Source organism: Leucoraja erinacea, chromosome 16, assembly GCF_028641065.1.
Source record: "Leucoraja erinacea ecotype New England chromosome 16, Leri_hhj_1, whole genome shotgun sequence".
Lineage (NCBI taxonomy): Eukaryota > Metazoa > Chordata > Chondrichthyes > Rajiformes > Rajidae > Leucoraja > Leucoraja erinaceus.
This window is the reverse complement of record NC_073392.1, coordinates 43,747,840-43,762,757: the sequence shown is the minus strand read 5'-3', so window position 1 is coordinate 43,762,757 and position 14,918 is coordinate 43,747,840. Positions and strand designations below refer to the sequence as shown.

At 40.3% G+C, this 14,918-nt stretch overlaps 2 protein-coding genes across 2 annotated transcripts in view; one reads left to right on the top strand and one right to left on the bottom strand.

Annotated features, from left to right (window-relative positions):
* The window catches only part of ippk (inositol 1,3,4,5,6-pentakisphosphate 2-kinase), a 66,402-nt gene extending 56,226 nt beyond the window's left edge, over window positions 1–10,176 (top strand). Inside the window, exons 11-14 of the mRNA XM_055648272.1 lie at window positions 1,489–1,588; window positions 3,198–3,277; window positions 5,534–5,755; window positions 8,104–10,176. Coding sequence (XP_055504247.1) covers window positions 1,489–1,588; window positions 3,198–3,277; window positions 5,534–5,755; window positions 8,104–8,269 — 568 coding nt within the window. The 3' untranslated portion in view covers window positions 8,270–10,176. The remainder of the gene's footprint in view (window positions 1–1,488; window positions 1,589–3,197; window positions 3,278–5,533; window positions 5,756–8,103) is intronic.
* A 1-nt stretch (window position 10,177) lies between these two features.
* cenpp (centromere protein P) overlaps window positions 10,178–14,918 on the bottom strand; it is a 287,161-nt gene continuing 282,420 nt past the window's right edge. Inside the window, exons 8-9 of the mRNA XM_055648278.1 lie at window positions 13,205–13,296; window positions 10,178–10,413 (exon numbers count right to left, since the gene is read on the bottom strand). Coding sequence (XP_055504253.1) covers window positions 10,292–10,413; window positions 13,205–13,296 — 214 coding nt within the window. The 3' untranslated portion in view covers window positions 10,178–10,291. The remainder of the gene's footprint in view (window positions 10,414–13,204; window positions 13,297–14,918) is intronic.

The following is a 14,918-nucleotide window of genomic DNA, read 5'->3' as shown; positions in this document are numbered from 1 at the left end:
TGTGATTCTTTGGCCTGCTTATCCATGTCCACCAACTACATCTATCCTCATGATACTTGCCCATGCAACTGCGGGAGATACAATTTCAGATGGCTTGTTTTTTATTTGTCTGAGAAGTAATCTGTTCTGCTATTAGACATACATTTGTGATATTAACTTAGTTTTCCCTTCTCCACGGTCATTACCTAATCTTTGAGGGATTTTTTTATTTTCAGATTTGCATTTCACAGCTTTATCCTGGAAATGGAGCCCATGAAACAACGGGCTCCATTTCCATTGGGATAACCTTGGTGATGCTGGTCTTATTCTATCAGTTAAATTTATTTTCAGTTGTGATGACGAATATTCAACCGGAAAAGCTAACTTTCTCTCTTTTCATAGGTGCTGCCTGACCTGCTGGATATTTTTGGCATTTCGATTTTATTTTTGCTTTCATGTAAATTTATTTCTGCTCGATATCTTGATCAGCAGTTAATCAGAAACTATGCCAGTCATAGAGTGATACTGTGTGGAAACAGGCCCTTGGCTCAACTTGCCCTACCTGCATTTGGTCCATATCCTCCCAAACTTGTCCTATCCGTGTACCTGTCGAACTTAAATGTTGAGATAGTCCCTGCCTCAACTACCTCCTCTGGCAGTTTGTTCCATACACCATTGTGCGAAAAAGTTACCCCTCAGATTCCTATTAAATCTTTTTTCCTTCACCTTAAACCTATGTCCTCTGGTCCTCGATTCGCATACTCTGGGCAAGAGACTGTGCATCTACCCGATCTATTCCTTTCATGATTTTATACACCTCAATAAGATCACCCCTCATCCACATGCGCGCCATGAAATAGTAGCCCAGCCTACTCAACCTCTCCCTACAGCTCAGACTCTCTAGCCTTGGCTTCACCCTTGTAAATCTTCTCTGTACCCTTTCCAGCTTGACAACATCTTTCCTATAACACGGTGCCCAGAACTGAACGCAATATTCTAAATGTGGCCTCACCAACGTCTTATACAACTGCAACATGACTTCCCAACCTCTATACTCAATAGTCTGACTGATGACAGTCTAACAGTCCTAGGCCACCAGCAACAATTAACTGATTAATGCTCCATGTACTTGCTTCCTTGTTAATAAAGATAATGGAAAAAAACGTGGATGCTGGTGTAGTCCAGGTGGTTCTGTTCAGATGAAGGTCCTTGACCTGAAATGTCTGTCCGTTACATCCACACTTGCTGCCTTACCTGCAGTTTATTTTGCTCCGGGTTCCCACATCTTCATTCTTGTGAGTGTAATAAAAAATAAATATTGCACTCAATAATATTCATATGACCTGAAATATTAACTGTTTCTCTTTCCTCTGCTGCATGACCTGCATTTGCTTGTTTCCTTCACAACAAACCACAGAAAGGCATACATCGGTCGAGCAGTGATTTAATATAAATTACATATAAATGTTCATATGCAGCATATATTTAATTCCATTCTTCCCTTTACAGGAGTAGATTGCATTTAGATGGTCCTTACAATGAAACTTTTTATGAAAGTCTATCAGACCTTTCACAAGATGATGAAACTGTGGATTATGCAGCTCGAAAGGTAAAATAAGACTTGTTTTCATGCATCATTTAATTGAATTAATAAACAGTCTTAAAATGATGATTTTATGTTGATTGTTAAAGAATTGTCATCCAATGTGTTTTTTTTTAATGAGCCATGGTCCAAATGTCCTCAAAGCTGCGTGGTATGTCAAAGACCTTTTTAATCAGTTGTTTCTCTTGTGATTTGAAGATGAGTTCGAAAGGACAGATTGAACATTTAAAAAAATTAAATCAACCTCAAAGCTGAAGTGAAAGGTATTTTATAAAGGAAAATGAAAATTATGAATGGGGTCTGAGATAAAGCTGAAAGCCCATGTGGGAAGTATATCTGGTCACTTGCTTGGTATGTTTATACTCTGGTCCTGGAATCTGTGTGGACTCTAGTGATGGAGCAGAAGCTGCGCCTCATACATGCCGTCAGAGCAGCAATGAACTGGCAGGGAACTTGGAAATGAGCTGATTTTTGCTTTCTGGAACTGCCAGTAAACGCTGCATCTGCTCCCAGGATGAGGTGTTCCATACCAGGGCATCGGAAATGTCCTAATTCTTCAGGGAACGGGGGTTCCCCATCCCTACTATAGATGAGGCTCTTCAATACCCCGTAACACTGCTCTCTCTCCCCATCTCCCCCACTCATAACAAGGGCAGAGTCCCCCTAGTCCTCACCTACCTCCCCACTAGCTGTCACAAACAACAAATAGTCCTCCATTATTTTCGCCACCTCCAACGTGACCCCAGCACCTGCCACATCTTCCCATCTCCCCTCCCCCTGTCTACTTTCCGCAAAGACCGCTCCCTCCGTAACTCCCTGGTCAATTCTTCCCTTCCCTCCAGCACCACCCCCTCCCCGGGCACTTTCTCTTGCAACCGAAAACTTAGTACTACTATACCGTGCGTTTCAATGAAAATAATTGAACATTCAAACAAGTTGCAATAAGGAATAAAATAAACTACAAGAGAAACTTGGCAGGTCAGGCAGCATATGTGGAGGGAAATGGATAGGCGATATTTTTGGGTTCCCTTTCTTCCGGCCAGTATAAAGAGATGAGGCAGGTGGGGCATTTATTGGGGTGGATTAGTCGTATCTGGCTGGTTACTAATTAAATATTTACACTTTTAAAATTTAAATTAATTGCAACCTTCCTGTCTCCCTCGGGAGACTGCCTCCGTTGAAATAATCCGATGCACATTCCGTATTCGGGTTTCCCAGTGTAGCTGCTGGAAAACTGCAGGAAGTTGATAATCTTCCATTTGTCTCAAACTGCAAACATTTATTGAGGCCTATTTGTGCAAAAATGAAATTCCCAAGATTTGAATTAGGTCGCCAGTCTGGTGCAAATTCGGTTTGCTACTTTCCTAGCAAGATATAGTCAGCCAGAGCACTCCAAGGGAAGTTCACTAATGACAGATTGGCCTGTCAATTATATTGGTAATTAGTAGGCTTTTGCATTTTGCAAAATGTGCAAAATTAATTGTTTGCAATGCAGCCAGACATCATTCTCCTTTTTTTTCATATGGCTTAGCATTGTATTATAGGGACCCAGTGATTAGTTATTTAACCTGATGCATGTTATGACCAGAAAATATTTTATTTTATATAAATACAGATACATCAGTACAGGATTGCCACAACTGCCAAGGATTGCTCCATTATGATTGCACTTTCTCCTTGTCTTCTGGAAGAACGGTAATGGGGTTATTTACTTAATGTACTAAAATAAAGCCAACTTTATAAATAGATAAATGATGGGGGGGGGGGGGGGGGTGAGAAACAGTCCATACAAATCTGTGCATTGAGTATCTACGGCGAGTTGGAAATTGTTTATTTTAGTTGGATCTTAGAACAACACTAATTGTTGTGCATTTCAATAATTATTTAATTGGGAGCTGTTATAGCTTGCTTCTATCTGAGTTTCTCAGTGAATCTCAATTTAAAAAATAAATGTTGTAAAAAAGCTTTCACTGTACCACAGAATAAAGACCAGAGAGTAAAACTTGTGATCTGTGTTGTGCAAAGGCTATGATTGAAATTCACCACTGACTTTCCAGTTAATAACATATACATCACAGCTATTGATTGCATAAAGATTGCATAAGGTTTCACCTTAATTCATTTGCTTATGCTTATTCTTGAATTACTTCATTTACTTTTATGTTTAGTGGATTTGACTGTTTCAATAAATTTTCTTTGCAATAACATAATCCTAAACAAAATTCCATACTATAGAGGCAGGTGACCAATATATTTATGAGCGGAACTTAAAATGAGTTAAATCTGAGTATTTGTTATATAACTCATCCAACAATCATGCAATTTCCTATTCAAGAAAAGCCTTAATGCTTTTAATCTTGATAATAGAACCATAATGTAATAGAATACATTATTATGTATGATTCATAGCTTTACTTATCTTTAATGTGGTTCAATTTGCCAATCTTAATCCAATGTGAAGTACGCACAGCATCTGATTGATGTTCCTGGCATTAAGCTATATAATTCCATGTTTCTAGTTGGGGATTTGTACCTGTGCTGTAGTTTGAAGTAGAACTGTGAACACTTTTTAAATTATTTTTTGTTACCACTTTAATCCCATTGCAGATAATTTACCGTATAAATGATGTAACCTCTGCATTTACTACAAGTGTTGGTAAAAAATTGGATGTGTTTTAAGAAACATAAGAAACTAGACCAAGTGGACCCGTTGGGTCCAGTCCCCTCAACGCGCGGTTGCGAAGGGGAGGGGGCGGCCTGTGGCGTCACACACACACTAACCAACCTCTCATGCACACACGCACACACACACACACACACACACAAATACACGTACACACACACACATATATATACACACACACACACACCACCCACTCACACACACACGCACACACACACCACAATTGATATTATATTAACATTATTAATCCACTCCTTTTACCCCATGCCCCACCCTATCCACTCGCGCATAGCCCCCAACTCACAGGCGGGGCTAAAGAGGTAGGGGGATAGAAGGAGAGGGACTCGGAGGCACAAAGAGGGGGAAGGAGGCACAGAGAGGGACATGGAGGGGGACACCGAGGCAGGGGAGCTTGCTGCCTTTTGGAGCTGGGGTTTCCGGGTGTCCGCTGCCTTTTGGTGCTGGGGTTTCCGATTTGCGGTGTCTTTTGAGCGGGCGGCCCTGCTGCTGCGAGCAGGCAGACGGTCAAAAGCAGCAGAGGGCCAGCCGATTGTGGCTTCCGCGACAGGAAAGCCCACCCACCTGCGTGATAGACGATCGGCGGGGGAAACGGAGAGGAGGTCGTCCCCCGTGACGGCCAGAGATCACCAGGTGGGATCGGGATCACCAGCGAGGAAAAGGCATCACGATTCCCCAAGTCCCTGCAATCAACGGAGGAATCGCAGGTCTCCATAAACTGCCTCTCCCAGAGGGAGTAATGACCGCCAGTGCCACCTTCCCATCGCGCTGCCCCCCGTCCACGCGACGATAGCGGCCGCCGCCGCCATGTTCTAGATCCCGAGCCAAAGCGCAAGCGTACTTCGTGTTGAGCTGCTGGGCTGTGGGCGGGGCTGGGCGCTGTGGATGGCCAGGCGAGTGCTAGTCGACGGCACAGTGAGTCGGGAGGCGACAACATGACTTGAGTCGGGGGGGGGGGGTTAAGGTAATTAATCACCTGAAACCTACAAGAAAACAATCCATATTTCTTATTGTCGCGAATGTTAATTCTTTAAGCATTATTTATTTATTAACGTGTGATGTTTATCTGCTTTCCTCAGAGCTCTAGCAAATTGAATTGGCGCACAGTTGGTTGCAGCAAAACAAGATTTATTTTAACCTGAAATAGCTTCATCTCCAAATCTTCAATTTCATTTGCATGCATTCAAATTTGTATATTTTGATTCTAATAGCATGCAATATATCAACAATATTGTTTTTTTTCTTCACAGGCCTGAACCAAGTACCGTAATTAAGACATCAAGAACTTTGTTTGTGTATTCCATCTCCATTCTTGATTTGGATCCCAAACCATATGAGAACATTGCACACCAATATAAATTAGATGGGAAGATCATAAATTATTATTTGCAGAACACGAGGGCCAAGAAGGAAGTTACCACTGCTAACTTCTACATGGGATATGAAGAGTGCACACTGTTTTTTCATTCAGTGTAAGTTTCTGTTGTGCATTAACATTCATCTGATGTTTAATAAAATTACTGCACTGACTTAGTAACCCTCAAGTTCAAGTGTGAGAAGGTTTGAAAACAGCTCACCTGTGTCTGTCCGAATATTGAAGCTTTGGATTTTGAACCGTGCTAAATTTTACATTGGATGCCATTATTTGAAAAGCATGTCCTTCCTCATTAATACAATAGCACTAAGGTCAGGTTGTTTTTGGAAAGTTCAGAACTTTTTTTTTCCATGGCGAACTGTAGATTGTAAATGTGATAGTACAATTTTCAGTGATTCTAAGTGAGTTTCAGGAAGGTTTCTTAGTGTGGAGAATGGTACAAATTCTTTAAAGGCAACTGGAAGAAAACACCTTTAGTTACATAACACTGATAACTGTAGGAGAGCCATTAACATAAGGGAAGTTATGCACTTTCTCACCACTGCAGTTAATTTTCTTTGCTTTCGAGTGTGATTTCAGGCTATCACTGGCGCCAAACATGATTAAAATAGCTTTTCTTGGCTTTGGCTCATTACTTACTGCTGCTGGTTTTTGGCCGTCTGCGTTTCTATGCATTTGGTTTTGTGCCATTGTTTCTTGCCAGTCAGTGATTTTTGCTGCTGTTAGTGCAGATAATTGTAACAACTAAATGTAGTTTTACATCTAATCTAACCACTTAAGAATAGTACCACTGAAATTAATTTAATCTTTGTTAGATACCATTGATCTCTTGCACTAAGAACACATCTAATACTACTTCCAAGTTTTGGATGCTGATTAGCAGCCATGGGGGTTCAGGAACTGAAAATGCTAAAGATGCATCATCATCATCATCATTTAACTATATTCTGAACTTCTAGGTTACAAATAAGTTTGAATTTGTCAGACTTTTTTGTTTTGTCTTGAGATTTATTTTCCTGTCAGCGGTGGGTACACTGTATAACAAATAATGATATTTACTCTGGAGCAGCAAAAACCTTGGCAGTTATTAAATATGGCATGTGGGTTCTGTAATTTTATCACTGAAGTGTACTTGGGGAATTGCAGGCATTTGACATTTTTCAGTTCAAGGGTTAAAATTAAATAGCCATGTCCCAGCCTTGCACTTATGACTGTTCCTCGTCACCTCCAATATACAGTGACTAAGGATTTTAAAATATTATGCGGTCAGAGTTAAACAATTACTTGCTATCATTTGGAATCAAAATAAAATTGTAACATCACAAAACTGATAAATTGGAGCGCCTACATTATCAGCAGTAAAAGATGATGCCTTTGTAGTGAATAGGTAAAAGATGGAGCAATGTTAATGATGGCATAAGTGTGGAATTACTGGAAAGGAAGAACCTATTGCTGGTAGTAATATAACTATGTATAAAAGAATGAACAAAGACATAATCATTAAGCTGTCTTTGTGGCAGATAATGAAGAGAGTTCTTGGAAAAAGGAGTGGGATTAACATATATTCAGGCAAAGCACTGAAAGGATAGAGCAGGTGCAAGTGTAAGATGGGAGAGTGAATTGAACATACTGAATTTCCCAAGTAATGTTGAGAGGAATACAGAGCATGACAAAATATTTTTCAGGGATTTGGATTGTTTTACTCGTTAATTCTCTTTCAATGGCCTCTCAGCTTTACTTGGATTGTCATATTATCTTCTTGTGCCCTTAAAATTCTCCATAGATTTAAAATTTCTAGCCTTATTTTACCAAAGTTAACTGTTGACTAATGTACAAAGTGAATGTTGAATTCTTAAACATGGATGTTTATCAGGAATTGCTTGAAACTGAAGACTAATCATATTTTCATGTCATTTTATTGGAGAAAATAATCTGTGTAAACAGAAAATAATTACATTTGAAAGGAAATCTTTAAATTTATTGTTCCTAACTTTCCCATTTTGATATTTCACATTGAATGAATTCATTCATGAGTGAATTGAAACTGTATATAATTAATTGTCACGGGCTAGTTGAGTTACTCATATTTGAGACACCAGGCTGTCTGTTACATCACAACTTGGTGACTTTAGAATTGTGATATGTCACTGCAAACATTCATTTGTGGATTAAAAAAATTATATAGAGCAAGCAAAATAACTTGTTTCTGAAACATTGTGATGTTTAGTTTACATTATTTTCCTAACTCCCAGCTGAGTGCGATGAACTGATGATGCCATATGAAGCCCATTCAATGCTTTTATGCAATTTTCTATATCCTAAGTAAAATTGAGCCAGTTTCTCAATTTGTAGGAGAATGTTATTTTTCTATCACTACTTAGTTCTGCTCAAGTGTTAGTTTTGTTTCTGATAATGATGTCATCCTTGTGCATCTTTCCTTGACAGTACACAGAGCAGTTGTTGCCCAACAGGATTTAAAGAAGCAGAAACAGGTTTTACTTTTTCCATTTTCCAGTTGAATCTCAAAAGCAGCAACTCAAAGAATGTTTTATTATCTGGTAGCACAATCAGAAACCCCTTGCAGAATCAAATGCTGATGGTGAACAGTTAAAATAATCTGGGTTTAATTAAGGTATCTTGATCTTGAAGAAAATAATATTATGAATTATCTAGGTTTTCAGACTTATTTTTGACATCTAAGCTAAATAACCATAGGAATAGTGCTTGATCCCAGTGCTTTTCTGGATGAGTTAGTCATTTTAGTTGCACCAGAATGATTGAAGAGTGTACAGCTGGATTAACTTACTGTTCCAATTGATTTTGCATTCTATCACTCGACTAATTGTTGTTTCCCCCTGGAGGTTGTATTAAATGATCTTCCTGTTCCTAATATCAAAATGCTGAACAAGCGCCAACTTACAAAAAAAAGTGCATGGGTGATGTTTCCATTTCCTAACTGTGTTAAATTTATTCGTTTTATTATTCAGGTGCTAACTTTTTGTTTTTTTTATATTTAAATGGGTAAATCATAATTATTCGCTGGTTTAAAAAAAAACGTAGGATGATTGTAAGAGAAGCTCTAATTTGTTGCTGACGCTGGCCATTTCAAGAGGACTTTTATCAGCAGCACTTGCTCGTCTCTCCTGCATGAGATCTCCATGGTAGACACAATTCTAGGTTACTCCTGAGTTCAATTCTGTTCCTATCCATTGTTCATGTCCAAGTATTTTCCACTGGAAATTTGCTTATCTGTCCAATTGATGTCCCAATTGAAGTAAATTGACTCACAGGCATCATGTTCAATTTATTAATATTGTTTATATTAATGTTAACAATATCATCTCTGACATTGTTTTATTTCCATTTGTGATTTCAATATTAACCAGAATTCTGCATTGTTAGTCCATCGAGAAATGGAAAGATATTTGATTTGAATATAAGGCTTTGAGAGGAAAATAAATTATAAGATGGCAACATTTTGGCTTGTCTTTTAAGGTGACTTGAAATTTGGATATAATAAATGTCTGTAAACATGTATGCATAAAAAAAAAATGTTTTGCTAGTTAAATAATTTAAAATAACAGTCTTCACTTGAAACTTAATGTTCCTGCTGCTGGCTCGAGTGATGTTTTAAACATTTTTGATTTGACTGGTTGGCAATTGTACCTCAGTGTTTAGTGCCAACATAAATTACACCTGTATGTAATATTTAATTTTGAAATGGATTGGAGATGTTTTGTAGTTCACTTCTGTTGTAAACATCTCCAGGCGTGTTTTACGTATATTAAAATGATAAATTATCCAATGCAGTTGTCATACTCGACAGTCGTGTTCCTGTTGCATTACTTATCACTCTCAAACTAAAATAGGCTTTAATGTCCAGGAACATGAGCATTGTGAATGATGGTGAGTGGTTTGAATCTGGTTTGTCTGTTAACATTTATGTTTAATTGGTGGGTCTGGATTGTGCTGAATTAGTGTGGTATCAGCAGAACTGGTTGGATGATTTGCGTCATAATACTGTAACATTTTACTCTCTGGAACACAGCTTAGATATGGCCTTTTAAAAAAAGGTTTAACATCAATTTCCTACTTGTTTATAACACTGGTCTGTCGTGCCTTGTGCTTTATTAAACCACCCAATTATTGCTGATTTGTAATTTTAATTTTCCATTGTAAAAAATGTCAATTACATTTGGTACAGTTTCTGACCATTGATCATTCTTACCACTATTTCATTCTGTACTTGTGTACTCAGCACTTATGAAGCTGTGAATTGAGCTACCGTTGTAAGAGTGAACTTTCAAATGTATTTTTCCATTAGTTCAGACTACTGTTGAACATAACTTGTAGAAATCTTGTACAAATGCAATATGTAAATATTTGGCAATTTATATTTAAATGCTATATTTATTTTTCATGTGACAGTGCCATGGGAGAACATAAATGTAGTTATGGCAAGTCCTGATGTACAAAATTTTGCAATAGTACGATTAATAAAAATAATAAGTAAATCAACTTTATTTGCACGAGTCTTTATTTGCACATACACATTTTGTTATATGTATTTACAGACAATAAAGTATTATTATCTTTGTTCTGATGCACAGCTGCATAGCTTAGATTAGATAGTTTAGGGTTCCTTGCACAGTCCAATTAAGCACTCAATGGCAGCTTCTATTCCATGGAGACGTAAAATACATCTAAAGCTGTTGGGTGCACTGTCCATGATCTTTCCTGTATCGAAGTAGAGTGCTGCAGAGAAAATATTCAGAATTTAAGTTCTCAAAATCGTTACAGGTCATAGTTAGTAAAACTTAAAGAGGAATTGTTAATATGGGGTGTTTCATTTCAAATTCTACCCTCCCTTGAGCTTAACAACCTGATTTTGTCTCCTTCCCAGTTCTTACAAAATACTTTGAACTGAAATGTTGATTGTTTCTCTTTCCACTGATACAGCCCTACCTGCTGAGTAGAGGTCTGTGCCCATTGGTTGTCATGTACATCAATGATTTGCTTGATAATATAATTCAAACCAGGGAAGGACAGGGTGTGGAGCCAAACCAGGGAAGGACAGGGTGTGAAGTCAAACCAGGGTAGGACTTTAACAGTGAACAAAAGGAGCCTGAGGAGTACAGTTGAGCAGATGAACTTACAAATTCAAAAGTTTCCTGAAAATGGCAATATAGGTGGACAGGGTGGTGAAGGCTTTTGGCGTGCAGGCCTTTGTCAGTAAGAGCAATGAGTACGGAAGTTAAGATGTCATGTTATGATACATGGAGAGGTAGGGCAGTGTAGGGCTTTATTCCCTGGAGTGTAGGAGACTGAAAGGTCACTATAGATGTGTATGAAACTATGAGGGCGTACATAGGATTACCGCACAGTCTTTTTCTCAGGAGTCTGGAATCAAGAAATAGAGGGCATAGGTTTAAGGTATGTAGGAATAGATTTAATAGGAAGCCAAGGAGCAATTTTTTTACACAGGTTGTGTATATGGAATGAGCTGCCAGATGAAGTGGATGAGCCACATACAATGACAACATTTAAAATATATTTGGACAGGTACATGGATAGGGGAAAAGGGATGAGTTTACGTGGGCATTTGGTAGGTGTCGACGGTGGAGCTGAAGTACCTGTTTTAGTGCTATAACAATTTTGAGCATTATCTGTTATTTCTGCTGTACCACTTTACTAATGTGAGATGCATTTAGTGTTTTACTTCCAAAATAAACTAATACAAGTTAATGTAAGTTGTGCTGCTGTGGAAATTGAATTCATTTTCTTCCTCTTCCCCAAATCAGTTGGTGTCCATGGAACAGCTGTGTCTAAACTTTAGGGGCAGTGGTAACAACAGGTAAATGGACAAAATAAATTGCACTCTTGTTAGAGGGGACTGTCATTGTACTTGGTCAACTAGCTCCCACTTTACATGATAAAGCTTTGAACAATTGAGCAATATGGTCACCTATGTTTTGGGATTTTGTCCATTTAAAACACAAACTTTTGATATGGAATATTATTGGGTTCAACTATAAATCCCAGGAATCCAATGGGGTCAAATATTTGGCAACTGGAGATGTTGGTTTATGCACAAAAAGACACAAACTGCTGGAGTGATTCAGCAGGTCAGGCAGCATCTCTGTCTGAACAAGGGTCTCAACCTGAAACATTACCTATCCATGTTATCCAGACGTTACCTGACCTGCTGTATTACTACAGCACTTTGTCTGTAAATATTTGGTATAATGTATTTCATTGTTGGTAGGGGCAGCTAAAATGAAATTCAAGCACTTTATTGTAGTTTGTGCGTGTTTTGTATGTACACTTGTATATTTGCACATACGTGTGCACATATGCTCATTTTATCCTGTTTTACTGAAGGTGAATTCCAAATCGCCTTGATTTTCAATGATTTGTTTTCAGCTGCGTGCATACAACCTCTGACACAGTCCTAACATTGATGTATGGGTTAATAGACAATATCAGATCTGTATTGCACCACTGGGCTTTTTTCTAAAGAATCAGAGATTAATGTTCAAATTGCATTCAGGACTGTTGTGCCTCTTTTGGTTAAAACCACTTTAATGATCCTTCGGAGTAGTGGTGTGGGATGGTAGAAAATCCTATTCTAACACTTAAAATTCATATTTAATTGGAGAAAAATAACTCGAGGAAACCATTTAGTTTTAATAGTTTTATTTGGAGTGTTCATTGTCTTGTCTATTTTGGTGAATTGATATTTCAGCTGGTTGGAATTATTTAATCATAATATAATCATACTTTATAAGCCAAGTATGTTTTGCAACATACGAGGCATTTGATTTGCCATAGTCATACCATTAAAAAGTAACAAAACACAAAATACATTTTAACATGAACATCCACATTCCTCACTGATGGAAGGCAAAAAAAGAAATTCAATCTCTTCCCTTCATTGTTCTCCGGCGGTCGGGGGCCTCGAGCCTTCTGTTGATGGGACAAACTTGGCTCTTGTAGCCGGCAGCATTCGGGCCGATCAAGCTCCTGCATCGAAGAAGAATCTTCGCTCCCCCGTGCTGGCCGATTGACCCCGGGTTGGGGCTGGTCGAAACCTGCGACTGGAGCTTCCCAACTTCCGTTGAAATCCGCACGCCATGGTTGGAGCATTGATTCCAGGCAAGGGATTGGCTCTGATGGTGAGTCCACGTCCCAGCGGTGGGGCTCAAAGTCAGTCCCGGGCAAGGCCTCCAGCTCCATGATGTCAGGCCGCATAGCAACCGGAGATACGATTCGGAAAACAATCTTATCTCTGGCAAGGTAAGAGATTGGGGAGAAAAAAACGTTTCCCCTATGCCCCCCCCCCCCCCCCCCCCCCCCCTCACATAAAGCAAACCAGAGAACATTAACACAAACTTTTCAAACACTAAAAAATATTTTAAAAAAGACAGATCTATTGGCGAGGCTGCCCTCGTGCGGTGCCCCCTGGTGGTCAGGGACATATTTATGACATATTGTCAATGTAGTAATACAATGATTCCTATCAGTCATTTTGATTTTGGACACTTACCCTCTGTTGGTATTTTTGTCAGGAGATCCAATACTGGAGTAACAACTCCTTCTTCGCTTACAAGTATTTTCCAGAAAATCTTGAGTTCAATCCTGTGTGAGAAAGGGGAAAAAATAGGTGGTTGGTGCTTAAGAACTTTCCAATCATGGCCTGGATCCTGCTTATTCTGACAAGCTTCCTCTGGTATTTTTGTTCCATATATACAAGAAGCAACCTCAGATTCAGATTCAAGATTCAGATTCAATTTTAATTGTCATTGTCAGTGTACAGTACAGAGACAACGAAATGCATTTAGCATCTCCCTGGAAGAGCGACATAGCACATGATTTGAATAAATAATAATAAGTGTCCGGGGGGGGGGGGGGGGGGGGGGGGGGGGGGGGGGTGATTAGCAGTCACAGAGGTACGTTGTTGAGTAGAGTAACAGCCGCCGGGAAGAAGCTGTTCCTCGACCTGCTGGTTCGGCAACGGAGAGACCTGTAGCGCCTCCCGGATGGTAGGAGGGTAAACAGTCCATGGTTGGGGTGAGAGCAGTCCGCAGACAACGCTTGCTTTGGACAGACTCAATTGAGGGGAGCGAGGAACCGGTGATGCGTTGGGCAATTTTCACCACCCTCTGCAATGCCTTCCGGTCGGAGACAGAGCAGTTGCCATACCATACTGTGATGCAGTTGGTAAGGATGCTCTCGATGGTGCAGCGGTAGAAGTTCACCAGGATCTGAGGAGACAGATGGACCTTCTTCAGTCTCCTTAGGAAGAAGAGACGCTGATGTGCCTTCTTGATCAGAGTAGAGGTATTGTGGGTCCAAGAGAGGTCATCGGAGATGTTGACTCCCAGGAACCTGAAGCTAGAAACACATTCCACCTCCGTCCCGTTAATGTGGATGGGGGTGTGCGTGCCGCCTCTGGACTTCCTGAAGTCTACAATGAGCTCCTTGGTCTTCTTGGAGTTAAGGGCCAGGTTGTTGTCAGCGCACCATGCTGCTAAGTGCTGGACCTCCTCCCTGTAGGCCAACTCATCGCTGTTGCTGATGAGGCCAATCACCGTTGTATCATCTGCATACTTGATGATGGTGTTAGTACCATGTACAGGTGTGCAGTCATAGGTGAAGAGGGAGTAGAGGAGGGGGCTCAGCACACAGCCCTGTGGAACGCCGGTGTGCAGGGTGAGGGTTGAAGAGGTGTGCTTGTCTAACCTCACAGACTGGGGTCTGTTGGTTAGAAAGTCCAGTATCCAGTTGCAGAGGGAGGGGTCGATGCCCAGGTTACCGGGTTTGGTGATCAGTTTTGATGGTATAATGGTGTTGAATGCTGAGCTGTAATCGATGAACAGCATTCTTACGTAAGTGTCTCTGTTGTCGAGGTGGGAGAGGGCAGAGTGAAGATGCCGTTCCATCCTCCGTACTCCTGTTCTTGCGGTAGGCAAACTGATAGGGATCCAGTGTGGGGGGTAGGCAGCTTTTGAGGTGTGCAAGGACCAGCCTCTCGAAGCACTTGGTGATGATGGGGGTAAGTGCAACTGGGCGGAAGTCGTTGAGGCTTGCCGCAGTGGAGTGTTTTGGCACTGGCACGATGGAGGTGGTTTTAAGGCAAGTGGGGACAACTGCTTGGGCAAGTGACAGGTTGAAGATGTCAGTCCAGACGTCTGTCAGCTGCGCAGCAGAGGCCCTGAGCACGCGCCCGGGGATGCCGTCAGGGCCAGCAGCCTTACGTG